We start from the raw sequence: 16,996 nt of genomic DNA, 5'->3' as shown, positions 1-16,996 counted from the left end.
TTACAGGTATAGGCCAGCGATACTTCACAATTCCCAAAAATGCCGTGCCGGTGGACCAATTTCATTTTAACTGTTTAACAGCTTTAATTCTGGTGTAGGTGAATAAGCAGCTAGTGATCTAAATTAATGGCATCTTTTAACCGACAGATTAATGAAAATCAAAAATTTCTTAAATTCAAATGCATATCACACAGTCTTATATATCTAATAAATTTCTAATGTTACCATTAAAGTATAGCAAATCGTGATTTATTACCGATAACAAACCAGGATGTTTGACTACAAATGGCGACCTTTTATAAAGGGGAGGTAATTAAATGTGTAATTTTTTGTTGTTGTTACTCTATTCGTGCTGTATACACGTGCTTTGTTTTTCAAGTCTTAGAACAATTATTTTGTACAGAAAATAAGTCTTTATCAAATTTCGTTTAAAATTAATCAATCTATCACACTTTTATATGAATAGAAAGATATTTTCGGTGTTGTTGTTGTTGTTTTTTGCACTGTCACAGTGATTTCCCTTGATTGCGGACGATCCATTTGTAAATGAAAACAACACAGGTGTTTCGCAGGTGAATATATTTTTTTATCATAACATGTTATTTTATAAAAAACATATATAGTTAAACAATGCCGTAATATTTTTCTCTCTGTGTAAAAAACAATATTTTTAAGCTCGCTTTATGTTAATTAACAAAAATACGTACGTGTGGTGCGCTTAATTAAGGAAAAGAGTCAACTCGGCCCTGTACCAACTCGGCACGGGTCAACTCGGCACGGGTCAACTCGGCCCACTTTACAAAAATATATATTACGTATTAACTTTGCTTTGCATGTTGTTAAGGTAAATGAATGATAAGAAATATCTTATTATTATATAATTATACATTGTACTTCTGCTGAAATAAAGTATATTTAGAAAAAAAATGTTATTTATTTGTCTTGCAGATTCGATAAAATTAATATAGATCTAATAAAAATGTGTTTCCTTAGATGCATTTTGTTTGTAAAGTAATATTATTATCGCTAGTTTGGGGCGATTAAATGTCCGATTTTAAAATTTATCACATCAATTAAAAGCTGGTGATCTTAGCTTCCTCTTGGTATATATTTCAACACATTCTTTGACACTGAAGGTATCTAAATTTACGGTCAAACCTACCACAAGTCAGAAATACAGTGAGATACGCAATCAGTTATCTTTACTCGCAATTCTACTGATAAGAAAAGCCTGTCTGCTGCTAGTTCGGAAACTGTCAATCTGTGTATTATAAATAATTACCATAATTACGATAAATAGTGATAACACAAACCTAGATATTAATTATTGAAAAGTGGGCCGAGTTGACCCGGGCCGAGTTGGAATAGGGCCGAGTTGACTCGGGGGCCGAGTCCGTTTTAGGGCCGAGCTGACCCGGATTCCTTAATTAATATCTGTTATAAGTAACTGGGCAGTGCATTTCGCATGTGTGTGCATATGCTGCATTACTTATTGAAATGCAATAGATCATTTCAATTAAAACATTTTGCATTGTTTGTTTTTAAAATAACTGAGGAGGTTTTGCAGAGGAAAGATAAATAAAGGTCTTAGAATATTTTATCAATCATAGGAATTTACTGACGATAGTTGGGGTCTTTTTTAATCTAAACTGTTCCATATGTAAGCTGGGTAGTCAGACTATTCTCTCCCTTACCATTTCCTCCCCCTGAGGAACTGGAAAGGGAGAGAATAGTCTGTCATTCTGTAAGCTGTGTACACCAGTTGTAATTCCTAGCTTCCCTAGACAATAGCACAGACATATTTTTGGATTATCAAACTTTTTGTAAAGGCTCCACCCTGAGAGACAAATGGATGGTAAAGTTGATCACTAAATTATACATGTGAACTCTCCCACTTTTAGCGGGAGACTCCCACTTTCTGCAGCCATATTTTCAAAGATTAGAGATTATAGAAATCTCCCAAATTTTGTTGTCAGAACTTCCGTCTTTGTTTATTGCAAATTCTAAAATATCCTTCTTTTTTAAGAAAAATCTCCTACTTTATCATCAAATAAAGGTCATATGTATGCTAAATGTCCTGCCATTGTGAGTTTGACATGTTTTTTGCAGAGTTGGTGCCAAAGCTATGATTGCAAGGACCCGGCAAAAAGTTAATATTTGGGTAAAATCTATTATTCTCAACTTCAAGCAGCATGCCTCCAGATTGTTGCTATTAAATTTTCATGAAAATTTTGAAAATGTATTTTAAAGTTAAATTTTATTAAATGGACATAGAAAGTAATTTACATATTGCAAACAGCACTTACAGTCCATGTAAATTACCAAAAAGAGGTCAAAACATGTAAATAGCCCTTGCTGCAAAGTCAGTCAATAATCGCACACAACATGTCAACTATTTCTTAAATCTTTAATTTTACTTTAGTACATTAATTTTGGATTCTCTTGTTTGGCTCATGATAAGGCATGCACAGGAGTGGCAAAATCAATTGTCCGTATTGCCGGAGTTGTCCCACAGCCTGTACGGACAAGTGGAGTTTTCAAGAATTTACTATATAAATATCATATGGACAAGCCAATTGCTTTAGATAAAAATAGACAAGTAAGTCAAAATAGATTTTGCTGGCCCTGAGCATGAAGCTTTAAATATTCTACATTTGCTTTTAGTTTGGAATTTCACAAGTGATCAGGAATAAAAATTCTTGCATTATATTTTCAATTTAGATAAAGCAGTCAACAGTTGCTACAATCAAACTAACTTTTATCTCAGGTAACCGATCTGTCATTGATAAATAAATAGCATGAATAACTGTTTACCTGCTGTTTTAAGGAGAATATAATACATATACAATGTACATAAACTTGGTATTACTGAAACAGTTATGAGGTGAACAGTTATTATACTTGAGAATTTTATTTAATCTTTATACTTTGCTGAATTTATTTAATTAAATTGTTTTATTCAAATACATTTTAGATATTTTAGGAATATCATTTATAAGAGTATTAAATAGGAATAGTACTGGATACGAAAACGTCATGTACAGAATGGCCGTGAGCTATACTGGTGGTGTAGACAGGTCATCGTAGCTTGATTTCCAACTAATGTTTAAAGTTATAGAAATATTAAATGATTTCTGTTTTAATGAGGAATGATTTTAAAGCTGCATGCCTCCTGCAGTCTGATGAGCCAAACTCATTTCAGGAGATTTGAAGTTTCAATTTTTATTTATTACTCAGGGCCTCAGTTGTAAAGTCTTGAAACGGTGTTGTGTGTGTTTATTTATGCTTGCCACCTGAATGAACCATATATGGGCGATCATTTATTTTATGTGAATATCATTTTCATTGACAGAAATTCAAAGAGTTGTTTAAATGTGTCAAAAATACAATAAAAGCCATTACTAAACAATACAGATAGGTGCAAAAAATAGTTTGTATTATTCAGTGTTTTTTTCATGTAACAAACTGTTGTGACTTCACTGACTTGACATTTGAAGAGAAATGCTTAAGATGTTCCATTCATAAGTAGTTTATTATAGAAGAGAACCAGTTATATGAGGTTATGAAAAAATGTAAACTTTTTAACCCCCACCCCCGTCCTCACCTTCTTTTTCTGAGCCTTTCTTTCAAACTGCAAGTCCCTGTAATGCCAGCTGGTATAGAGGTACATGTGGGTCATCCATTGCACAAAACCTCCGACTCACTAGTATTGAGGCGTTAAACCCACCTTTATCAAGTTGTGCTTTTCTTGTGTCAATTTGAGTGACAAGCTTTTCAATTTTAGGTCATTTTTCACAATCAGAATGATTATTCTGGAAAAAATGGAGTGAGCAAATTATCTGAAATTTGAGCACTAGTTATTGGTCTTGACCTTCATAATAATGGAACATTAATCTTGATAAAAAATATTTCCAGCCCGTTCATGTAAAAAAAAAACTCATTCCATATAAATAAAGTGTTCATATTAAAAGGATTATAAAGGCCGAAAATACATTGTGAAGTTAGACTTAAAAAAAACTTAATTTATTAGAGTGCAGTAGAGTTTGCAAACTTAAATAATGTTAAGATACCGGTATATAAGTAGTTTAATACTTTTAAATGTTATAAATTTAACAAATATTTAATGAAATGAATGAGAAATAAAAATAATGAATATTAATTAAATAAATACCTATTTATTAAACCCAGACAAATGAATTAAATTAAGTAATAATATGTTTAATTAGATAAAAAAAATACCTTTTATCTAAAATTAAAGGTCTTCATTCCGTTCATGCTTGAAAACATAAACACTATTATTTAATTTTGAATTAAAAAAATATATAATGACAATAATTTTATCCTTCCAATATTTTACTGAATAGCACAAAAATGTATCATAAATAAAAAATCAAAATGGTAATAACAAATTTAATGTGGGTATTTTTATGAACTTTCCTTTTAAATTTCAGAAATTTATGGGTTTTTTTGGTGTGTTTTTTATGCAAAAGTTTTATTTATTAAGGAAAACTAAACAATATAAACAAAAGTCATATTAAAGTTAGTATCATATATCTGCGTGCAATTTTTCATATTTCGAAACTTTTATTTGAAAAAACAAATAAGGGATAGCATTTTTTTTTATTTCTATAAAATTACTTTTAAGTACTGCATTTCTTTTTATGGATAATTTAGACCATGAAAAAAAATGCAGTATCATACAAATATTCTATAATTATTTCTATAAAGATGAAAGAGGTGTGAAAAATTACTCAGCTTTGACTAAGACATGTTCACCCTTGCAATTCAAAACAAAATAATCAATACAAAATTGACGATCAATTGTTCTATATAATTTACATATTTGACACCTCTACTCAGACCAATTGAAAAATATTATACATGCCAGGGCAATTTAAACACTATTCACCTAGGCAACTATTCAAACAAAATTGGCCTGACAACAAAGGGTTTATCACTAAAGAAAGAGCGTTTTTACTGTGTTTTTCACAGGTTTTATTGTTGGGTAATTCTCAAGTTAGTCAACTATGTATTTGAACAATGAGTTGGAATGAGTATGAAAAGAGAATGTGCCTTCAGGCCGCTTTGCTTTAGATTTTGTACTAATATCCATTGTTTGCTGATCTTTCACCAGATTGTGGCCAGAGATTTAGAGTGGACAGTGGTCAAGTTTATACACAGCTATACAAACACGATGACTTGGACAATATACAGGTGAGTTTTTATGTTATTTTTCAATTAATTTTATGAGTTAGTAAAGTGATTTTCAAGATTTTATGTTTCTCTATTTATAATAAGGTTATGTGAATTTTATAAACATTTTGAACTGTGACATTCGCAGAGTTGTGACATTTCTCAAGAAGGAAAGGTTTTAAAAAAATAATACTTTCAACAACAAGGTTTTAACAGGTGAGTTGGTTTAATAAATAAGTTTTTAATAGAGGTTTTTTTATAGAAATGAATATTTATATTTACTATACTGAATGTTAAGGTCATTGATATTACTTTTATGGGTTGTATTTGGATTCAATAAGGAATTAATACATAAATAATAAGATATTACATAATGATAATAAATTCATTTTAATTATTTATTTTTTTTTTGGGGGGGGGGGTTTTTTCATTATCTAATTATAGTTTAAATTTCATGGTATAACTTATAACATATAATAATACAAAACTATTAAAACATAGTGATGTATTATTTTAAATTTTAATCAATAATATTTAGTTTTGACAACTCAGAAAATAAATTTAGTTAAAAAAATCACAAATAGTTTTAATTAAAGCAAATAGAAATCAGTTAAGTATCATTTAATGAGTAGATATTTTTTCAAGACAACAACAACAACAATTATAAGTGAAAAGTTAAAATAATTAATATGAATTAATTAAATAATTGTGATTTCGGTGCACAGCATTACGTCGAAAGACATTTGATTTGTGATTTATAAGTAGCATATAAAAAGAAATCTTTAACTTTAGGAATGATGTGACAAAGTTATTTTGATTTATCTATATAATTATGGCAAGGATATATCATTTATTCCTGTTAGTAACCTTTTTTTAGCTTTTTAAATAGGGTTGATATGCCGACTGTGTAAATGTGAACTGGTGAATGGTAATTCTGACAAAAACATAAAAAAAAATTAAACCATGTTTAAGCCTGCAGTCTGATTAGTTCACATTGTACCCTGGTGGCCACTAAATTTAAGGGGGTTTATATAAAAAGGTCAGTTTTGTATCATATTTAATAGGATACAAGTCAATTTTTACATATAAAGCATGCTACTAAAGAGTAACCCTTTGTCTGAAAAATTGACAGAACATTTTAATAATCAACCTTGGCATGCTGTCTGATCATGGTCTGCACTGCTTGCTAATAATTCCGTCAGCACTGATTAGAAATTTTCCCCAAAATATTAACGAATGGTTTAGCCCATATTGGAAGATGGACATTAGTCTGTTTTCTTATGGTTAAATAAAAATCAAAATATTTAAACACACATAAAGGGTAGGGATTTACACAGATTAATTTTAAAACCATTTAAATATTTTGCATGTCCTTATTTAAGGGGTTAGGGGTCACATGCTATTTGTTAATCCTCTTAGACAAGGGGATTTCCTTTTCATCTTACCTTATTGTGGCCACATCTTGACACAATTGTGTGGAAGTTGTTCACTTACGATTCAAAATAAACAAGCTTACTGGTGGAAATATACTTTAATTTAATTTCACCTTTTTGTCAATTAACCTCTTTTCCCAGTCATTTGTAACCTAACAATTAAAAAAAATCACAATTCATTTATATGTTATAAAATACAAGTATGAAAAATAGAGTTAAATCGAGCACCAATTAAATAATTTCATGTCTCGATCTGAAAATATTTTTATACCTCATTCGAACAATAATCACTCGTTATAATAATACTTCAAGGGCAGAAAATAATGGTATAACTTTGTATTGAACCATGCTCATTGACATAACTGGAGAGATTATTTTTTCACCCTCTACCTAATTACTGCGATAGTAATACCACCGAAAGGCTTAAAATTATATTCAAGGCTTTTTCAAATTGAATAGTACTTTATAATGATACTACATTCAATGACAAAGGCTCACGGCCTAGAGGCATTATAATACAATAGCTATGCAGGTAAATGAGTATAATAGAATTCATGGATGGCTGCACACTAAGCCCCCTCACAGGTGAGTTGTTTTTGACTATTAAGGAATTGAAATTGCCCATACACAGGTATCGGAAAAATGTTTAAAGTTTAAACTTTTTGAGTCTATACACCACTATGAGTATAGTATAACAATGAAATTCAAGACAGACATGGTATTAGTGTCTATTTATAGAATTAAGAACATTTTCAATAGTCTGTCGGGTCGTATATACAGCAATTTTTCTTTGTTGGTATAAAGTTATTGACTGCGTTACCATAGCACGGGTGAGTATTGTTTAGTTTATGGTAGGCTTTTATAGATTTATTAGGTTTTTCTTGTATACTTAATATGGTTATGTTTGTACTTAGTAGAGGGTTTTGGGGTTAACACTTTTAAAGTGCTTTTATAATATGTATAAGGAAAATATAGGATTATTGGTATACTAAATATATACTTCTTTAGCGGATCAGGTGAGTATATAATTATTATGACATTGTGCATGTATATATTGTATATATAACTATTTGTACTCTTTAAGAGGAGATAATTCTTGTCTGCCTCATGCCTAATTATGGTTTTAATTAATGATGGGTATTTTGTCACAACTCACGAGCAATGGATTATATTTTTCTATATATGACACACGTCAGGGATAATTGAAATGATACAGGTATTATGACTTGGTATTTATTTGAAATAGAGTATTATTTAAGGTATGTCATTATTATGTAAAGAGATAGAGAAAATGTTCTGGATATTGATTTAACTGAGGTAGGTATATGAGAATATTATATAGGTAGTAGGGTTTTTATGAATATTTAAATTTTTGAGAAGGAAGTTGACACAGAATTAAGACTTTAAGTACTTCACTTATGGCAAAAAGAAAGTGCATTCCTAAATTTATTTATTTTTGCTCAGTGATCAATTTAATAGGTAAAACCTCAGTGATTTAATTACATTATTTTGATTTAAGATCAATGAAAAATTTCCTAGAGATGTGTCTGTATATTTAATAAATTTAGTTATAGTAATATCGAATTACATTATTTCGGTCAAGCAATGAAAATGACTTTAAAACATGTACATGAAATGTCCTAGCACAGAACAGAACATGTTTTGTTTTAGGTTTTTTTGTGTTAAAGGTACATTTGTATTTGTGTAATATTACATCTTGTCTGTCTTTCCATCTGTCTGCAATGCAAAGGTGAATTTTAAAGAGACCTTGCAGAACAAGTGTTATTTGGAAATTCTCTTTCTTGGAAAAAATACATGTTTTCTTCAAAGTTAATCAAACTAAAAAATTCATTTGAGAAATCAATGTCCAAATAAGAAACACTCTGTTAGTGTTTTGGAATTAAAAGAAAAATACAGAAGTAAAAAAGTCAAAGAAAAATCTTTTTTAAAATTATTTAATCCATGAATTTGATTTTTTTTTTATCCAATTAAGGTGTTGCGAATCAAAAGAAAATAGTTTAATGAAAAATATTCCTATATGTGGAACTTAAGGAAATTACATAAGTTTGGTAACCTTAACTTTATTAGGTCTAGGAGACGAAATATTTTGATTGCTGCTTAGGTTCATCATGTTGCTCAACAGAAGTTAAATTTATTGCGACGTCTTACTTTGAAATAAAAATTTAAATTGTTTGTTGTTACAAGAGGTTAATTGGCCTACACATTTATGAAGATTTATATATTGGTATATGAAATTGAAACATATCAAAGTGAAACAGACCAGGGATAGAGATTTTCATGGAAGAACAGTACCCTTTTATGATTCGGTGCCATTTATGATTAATTAATGCCATTTTTGGAAGATATGATGTCATTTTTTGACGATTTGATGCCATTTTTGGGTGATTCCATCTTGGTGATTAATGATGCAAAAAGTATAGAATACAGCACAAGAAAATTATAATGAAAAGTATGTTTGTTTTGAATAAATATTAAACATATCAGTACTTCAAATCAAGATATCACCTGCACTTTGATGTGTCTCAGTATGGAAATATTTTTTTAATTCACAAGTGAGATGTAATACATTTATTATTATATCATGATTGTTCACTAAGAAGAAATAATTTAGTATCAATAACTTATGATTATTGTTGAATTGTTTTCTTTGAAACATAGACACAGTCTATTTTAACCAATGTAAAATATTTTTACCCAGTCTACCTGTATTTTAACTATTTTAGAATTTCTCTGAATTAGAAGACCCAGTCTATTTTTAAAAATGGAGAATTTCATTGAAAAACAGTTCCAGTCTGTTTTACCAGTCTACTTTGACCAATAAGTATATAGTTCAAAATGTAGACTTGTATTCTTTTCTGAATATAAAACTCATTTTATATCAGGGAAAAATATTAAGTCGATAACATAGCATGTACCTGCATGTAATTTGTATAATTGTAGTCATCATACAGATAACAACTCATCTATTGCAAAGCCATTTAAAATGCCTTGTGTAATTGTTCATGAACCCATTAAAGAAGAAAAGAGCATTGAATATATTTTCAGTATGTGCAATCTTCCATATTTGCATGATTATTATTCTCCCGATGCGAGGGTATAAAATACCCGATGTTACCGAAATCTTATACTCACTGTAAAAATGCAGTGTACACACATTTATATAGACGTGCAATCTAGATATGACAATGTTAGATATTTTGGTAATCGGATATCGCCAATGGTTTTTCTGTGTACTTGGTATTAATTGAGTATTTTCTTACATTTGATATATGTCTATTCACGGTGCAAGCTATTATTTCCTGTGTAAATTGAAATGATAGTTAAAGACCCATCATGAATTACCTTAGTTTTTCCTTTAATTATAGTTATTATTATTAAAAAAGAGTTAAAGACCCATTATGAATTACCTCTAGTTTTTCCTTTTATTAGTTATTATTAAAAAAGATTTAAAGACCCATTATGAATTATCTCTAGTTATTTCTTTTATTATAATGATTATTATTAAAGAAGAGTAAAAGACCCATCAAGAAATACATTTATTTCTATGAACTTTAAACCATATTGAAATAATATTTATTTATAGGCCTATCACAAATTTTCTGTGTTAGGGTAAATTTAAGTGATGAGAGGTGGAAACTTGTAGCTTCTTCTGTGTGTAAAATCTACTTTTAGAAACATACCAAAATACTAGAACGTCCAGAGCACTTACTTGATAAAAAAAAATGTATTTTGTGTATAACCATTTCTATTTTTTACATTTTAATCATTATTTTTTTGTGATTTATTAGCTCACCTGTCACAAAGTGACAGGGTGAGCTTTTGTGATCGCTTTTCGTCCGGCGTCCGTCCGTCCGGCGTCCGTCCGTCCGTCGTCCGTCCGTAAACTTTTGCTTTAAATGACATCTCCTCATAAACCACTGAGCTAATTTCATCCAAACTTCACAGGAATGTTCCTTTGGTGGTCACCTTTAAAAATTGTTCAAAGAATTTAATTCCATGTAGAACTCTGGTTGCCATGGCAACCGAAAGAAAAATCTTTAAATATCTTCTTTTAAACAACCCCAAGAGCTAGAGCTTAGATATTTGGCATGAAACATCTTCTAGTAAGCGTCTACCAAGTTTGTTCAAATAAAAGCCCTGGGGTCAAAATTGGCCCCGCCCAAGGGGGTCATTGATTTTCCCTATATGCATATAGTAAAAACTTAAAAAATCTTCTTTTAAAGAACCATAAGAGCTAGAGCTTAGATATTTGGCATGAAACATCTTCTAGTGAGTGTCTACCAAGTTTGTTCAAATAAAAGCCCTGGGGTCAAAATTGGCCCCGCCCCGGGGGGTCATTGATTTTCCCTATATGCATATAGTAAAAACTTAAAAAATCTTCTTTTAAAGAACCGTAAGAGCTAGAGCTTAGATATTAAGCATGAAACATCTTCTAGTAAATGTCTACCAAGTTTGTTCAAATAAAAGCCCTACGGTCAAAATTGGCCCCGCCCCAGGGGGTCATTGATTTTCCCAATATGCATATAGTAAAAACTTAAAAAATCTTCTTTTAAATAACCCAAAGAGCTAGAGCTAAGATATTAAGCATGAAACATCTTCTAGTGAGTGTCTACCAAGTTTGTTCAAATTAAAGCCCTGTGGTCAAAATTGGCCCCACCCCGGGGGGTCATTGATTTTCCCTATATGCATATAGTAAAAACTTAAAAAATCTTCTTTTAAAGAACCCAAAGAGCTAGAGCTTAGATATTTGGCATGAAACATCTTCTAGTGAATGTCTACCAAGTTTGTTCAAATAAAAGCCCTTGGGTCAAAATTGACCCCGCCCCAGGGGGTCATAGATTTTCCCTATATGTATATAGTAAAAACTTAAAAAATCTTCTTTTAAAGAACCCAAAGAGCTAGAGCTAAGATATTTAGCATGAAACATCTTCTAATAAGTGTTTACCAAGTTTGTTCAAATAAAAGCCCTGGGGTCAAAATTGGCCCCGCCCCAGGGGGTCATTGATTTTCCCTATATGCATATAGTAAAAACTTAAAAAATCTTCTTTTAAAGAACCCAAAGAGCTAGAGCTAAGATATAAAGCATGAAACATCTTCTAGTGAGTGTCTACCAAGTTTGTTCAAATTAAAGCTCTGTGGTCAAAATTGGCCCCACCCCGGGGGGTCATTGATTTTCCCTAAAAGCCCCGAGGTCAAAATTGGCCCCGCCCCAGGGGGTCATAGATTTTCCCTATATGCATATAGTAAAAACTTAAAAAATCTAAACTCAAAGAGCTAGAGCTAAGATATTTAGCATGAAACATGTTCTAATTGGTGTCTACCAAGTATGTTCAAATAAAAGCCCTGGGGTCAAAACTGGCCCCGCCCGGGTGGGGGGGGTCATTGATTTTCCTTATATGTGTATAGCAAAAACTTAAAAAATCTTCTTTGAAAAAACCCAAATAGCTAGAGTTTAGATATTAAGCATGAAACATCTTTAAGTAAATATCTACAAAGTTTGTTCAAATAAAAGCCCTGGGGTCAAAACTGGCCCTGCCCCAGGGGTGTCATTGTTTTTAACTATATGTGTATAGTAAAAACTTTAAAAATCTTCTTTTAAAAAACCCAATGAGCTAGAAATTAGAGTTTAGCATGAAACTTCTTCTTATGGGTGTCTACTAAGTCTGTTCAAATAAACAAATAAAAGCCCTTGGGTAAAAATTGGCCCGGGGGTTTGGGGGGGGCCTATATACAGGTGAGCGACCTCAGGGCCATCATGGCCCTCTTGTTTTTAAAATAGGTACTGACTCATGTCAACAGTGCAGATCATGATCAGACAGCGTGGATCAGCTCATTGATCATTTAATGGCTGTATTTTTCCTTTTTATAGATTTATTACCATGGTATATTTGATTAATTAAAACAGCAGCTTTTATTTGTTCCTGCAAATGATTGGTGTACCAGTACATTAAAAAAAGCAAATATTTTATATTTTCATTATACTTTTTGGGCTGCACTTTGGCCCAGATGAACTTTAACATACTTGTAGTTTATTTCATAAAATATGTTTAATTTTTGTCTTTTTCAGGATGTAGATGGCCCATTATTGTGTCTTTTGTCAGAGAAGTTACATAACATTTAGAAAATTAAGAGAACATCCTTGCAAATTCAGTGGCACTGGTTCCCCAAACACAATTGTTCATCTGACACGGATAAAGAAAATTGGGTCAAAATTCCTTTCAAATTGGTGAGTTTTAAACACTTGTCCCTCAATTATTTAATAATTATAATTTTGAAATTGAAATTTCATTTAAAACTAATGCTTAATGTATGAATAAAATAAATTTAATCAAGTTTAACAAGTTTAATCAATACATATTATTAATACACAAGGTATGAAGATATCATTATAGCTGATAATCTCCTGAAAATTATAATATAATATCTTAAATAAATTTACAGGGAAACAGTGCAACAAGTCTTAACACTACCCTAACAAGCATGGAAGAGGAAAACTATGCCGGAATCCAGTCTGAGTTTGAATACACTGTGGAGCTTGATAACACAAGTTCTGATATCGAAAATTCTGACAGTCCCTTGTACACAAAGATGGTTCATGGGAAAGAAAATAGTGATAGTAAGGATGGAGTAGAAATTGAAGAAGATTGCCCAAGTGGTAGAACTGATGTCGTAGATAAATCTGATTATGTCTATGTCTTGGAACCAGACAGTATTAAGCCTGATAATCTAAAAGAATCAACCACTGATGAAAGTGAGAAAGAAAGTGACAAAGAACCTGAAACTTGTTCCATTCAGATCAAAAATGAATTTCTTGGTGCAATAGATCTGACTGGATCAAACAAGAGAAAACGAAAGTCGAATATAGATAGTGCCTTATCACATATTCTAAAAACAAAAACCGTTAATGGTCAAAATGAAACAGCATTAGAAGAATCTCATTCAGAAGAAACACATGCAAATAAAGTACAAATTCTTGAAAAGAATGTTAGAGATATCAACCAGAATGGATTACCAATGAATGCTGTGTACAAAACACCAAATAACATTGGAATTAAATCTGAACTTTGTATAACACCGAAAGCAGCTGCACCAACTTTGAGTACACCAAATACCAGCTCTGGAAGGAAAAACAGGAGAAAAAGATCTGTTCCAGTCAGATGTGAAAGGAGTGAGGAGGTTATTGATGACATTAAGGAAATAATGGAAGAGTATGGAGCTCAGCCTGATGTTGAAATGAAAACTGAAAAACCAACACTGGCAGAAAGAGCAAGTGACATTGCTCCTCTAGATCTTACTCCAAAATCATTTGGAAATTCTGAAATCTCTGCAGTTCCTAAGGATGCTATATCACCTATGGATCTTACTGCATCTTCAAAAAATAAAGCTGTCAAAAAGGGTATTAACACTGAACCAAAGCCTGAAAATGCTCAGCCAGTGGATCTCTCAAAACCGTCTCCAAGTTCCACACCAAATAATGAATTGAAAAATGGATTTACAAATGGTGGTCTGCTTCCACAAATGATGCCAAACACTCAGATCGATCCTCTCCAAATGCGTCAGTTATTTGAAACAGTATATAAGATGCAAGCACAATTTCCTAATCAAAATCTTGTTCAAGCTCAACTAATGCAGTTTCATGCACTTATGCAAAATGCTATGTTACATGGTGGGTTAATGCAAGGGAATGGAGTGAAAAAGGAACATATAAAAAATGACAAAAATGACAATATCATTAAGACAGAACCTGGATTAACCAATAATATGATGACCAATGAACTTCAGTTTAATTTAGAACTGATGCACAAGAATGGCCTTATACAAAACAATTTTGCTCCCACCTTCAATGGTGCTGTTCCTGGTTCACCATTTACAATGAATCAAACAAATCATTTCAAGAGCAGATCAGCTAAGAAAAAGAGCAAAGATTTGTCTCCCTTGATTAATGAATCAAGTCTTGATTCAGTTCAACTTGAATCAAGCACACCCCTTGTGGGATTGGATGTAAAGCAAGGTCCAGAACAAGTTCTTGATACTTTATCCAAATTTTTTCCAGTTGTTCCTGCAGAGAGCTTACCAAAAACCCAGCTTGGGGATGACAGTAACAGTGTTCGATTTTTTGTGAAAGATAATGAACAAATACGAGTGATAGTTGACAGTCTGCTGCAAGTAGGTGTGCTTGATTTTGATGAGCAACAAATTCATGGAACTGAACCAGTCTACAAATATATATGCAGGGTTTGCTGTCAAACTTTTTTTCACGTTGAACATCTCACCAAACATATCAAAAAAAGCCACATCGTTAAAAAATACCAGTGCAGTGAGTGTGACAGGTATGAAAATAAACTTTGTATTTCATTAAAAGAAACACACCTTTAGATTCCATCTAGTTTGGATGAAAATTTTGAAAACTGTATTTGTAATTTTGAACTGGTTAGTAATTTATTAAAGCATTAGGCTTCTCGAGTTATTCATTCATAGTATTATTATAAGAATTTTTTTAATGGAATGATAGTTAGAATCTTAGATTTATGTCCTGTTTTTTTCAGATCGTTCCATGATGCGGGGAATTACAGACAGCATATGCGGGTTCACGACGAGACAGATATACCGTACGAGTGCCCAGAATGTAAACGAAGATTCCGTCACAAATGTACACTTAAAGTACACATGAGAATTCACACTGGAGAGAAACCATTCAAGTGTGAAATTTGTGATGTAAGTATAATGTGGTACTCTTTGCAAAAGATTTTTTTGGGTCTCAATGACAGAATGGTCGAATTCAAATCTGTTTGTTGTTTAGGAACATTTGAATCATTCAGATGAGAACGCTATCCAGCTAGTTTGCAAAAGGTTGGAGTTTCTACTCTAGGGTCTGCTTTTGTCCGAAATAATGCAGAAAAGGGCACCTGAGGTCTTCATCATAAAAGGTTGAAAGGTGCCATTATGATCATTACAGTGCCAGTATGACTTAAAATCCAACAAAAACAGTTTTTACACTAAATTACATGTGCCACAAGGTCCATGGCTAATGCAATAAAAGAAATGAATGTTTTGTTTGAAGTTTCATTGATTTTAATCTTTTATATAAAATCTCACAACACTTTTCTCTTTTAAGCAGCAATTTGTCTTTTAATTAATCAGCAATTTGTCTCAAGATTCCTGCTGTTTTCCATGAAAATTTTAAGATGTATTAAAATATTGTCAGGTGAACAATGAAAGTTATTTATACATAGCAAACATTGTGCAGCATTTATGATATTTTTCATTGTTTCTTTCCAGGCAACATTCAAAATTTCATCAGGCCTTCAAACACACATGAGAAAACATACTGGTGAGACACCATACGCATGTGAATTCTGTGACCTGCGGTTTAAATGTCAGAGCAACCTTAAGCAGCATCTATTCCAACACACCCAGGTACGACCCTTTCCGTGCGATATTTGCGGGAAGACATACAGTCGTAAATCTATCAGAGATGCGCACTTGCTAACACATACCAAAGATAGCATAAAGAATGAGCATGTGAAAAAGTGGATAGACAGTATGCCGGCTCAAGCTCTTTCTGTTGGCGGGAATGAGTAAATTAATATTTCGAGAAAAAAGTACATTTAGTATTACTTGAAAAGCAAAAGCTGTGAGAATTATTGTAGAAATTTTGTTTTTATAATTATTATCATGATTTTGTAGTCATGGTAAAACATTGGAATATACTTTCATGTTGGTTGTGTACATTCTGACATTCCTGACAAAAAAATATTTAAGAACATTTTGTACCAGCTGAAACCCTTTTGCATTTTTGTCTTCTTCTTGTTTTTTTTTTGTTTTTTTTTTAAAGTAGATTATTTATTAAATATTTAGCAAGCTTTGTGGAAAAATACTCAATTTTGAAATGTTTGTCACTATGTCTTATTTTACATAAGGAGAATAACTGTAATTTATGATGATTCTTTTTTTTATATATTTTTATTTTTTATACGCTTAGAGTAATGATGATATTTTCTTTTTAAATTGACCCTAAAATTATTTATTTAAAAAAATGTAAAGGCTGACTTTGAGGCATATCAATAACGTATTTGATTTTTAGTCAAATATTATATTTACATATCAAAATTCTTAATATTCAAGACATTCCATAAATAATAGCTTTTTTATATTCATTGAAGTTACACCACTCTATTAATAGTAACTAATCATTCTATAAATAGTAACATTTAAGCTCACTCTTCAGTTTCTAAAAATAGATGTTTCACAACTCTGTAAATAGTAATACAAGCATATCCGAAGATAATTGGTACAAAATTTCGGACACAATTTTCATTATTTCATTCCATTGACTGTGATAGTAAAGT

General features: G+C 31.4%; 1 protein-coding gene across 3 annotated transcripts; it reads left to right on the top strand.

Moving 5' to 3' along the window:
• Positions 1-514: 514 nt before the first annotated feature.
• LOC132745803 (zinc finger protein 782-like) lies at positions 515-16,471 on the top strand. Of its 3 annotated transcripts, XM_060734785.1 has the most exons (6): positions 515-572; positions 5,135-5,214; positions 12,715-12,873; positions 13,089-14,977; positions 15,194-15,362; positions 15,927-16,471. In XM_060734785.1, the coding sequence occupies exons 4-6, from the start codon at positions 13,128-13,130 to the stop codon at positions 16,227-16,229; spliced, it is 2,322 nt and encodes a 773-aa protein (XP_060590768.1). In that variant the 5' UTR covers positions 515-572; positions 5,135-5,214; positions 12,715-12,873; positions 13,089-13,127; the 3' UTR covers positions 16,230-16,471. The 3 variants fall into 3 exon arrangements, with proteins under 3 accessions (XP_060590768.1, XP_060590769.1, XP_060590770.1); XM_060734786.1 differs by lacking the exons at positions 515-572; positions 5,135-5,214 and adding an exon at positions 7,155-7,456; XM_060734787.1 differs by lacking the exons at positions 515-572; positions 5,135-5,214 and adding an exon at positions 7,527-7,642.
• The last annotated feature ends 525 nt before the right edge of the window (positions 16,472-16,996 follow it).

This window comes from Ruditapes philippinarum, unplaced genomic scaffold (genome assembly GCF_026571515.1).
Source record: "Ruditapes philippinarum isolate M1 unplaced genomic scaffold, ASM2657151v2 ctg945_1_1_1_1, whole genome shotgun sequence".
NCBI classification, from domain to species: Eukaryota; Metazoa; Mollusca; class Bivalvia; order Venerida; family Veneridae; genus Ruditapes; species Ruditapes philippinarum.
Note: the sequence above shows the minus strand (reverse complement) of the source record. Positions and strands in the feature narration are given on the sequence as shown.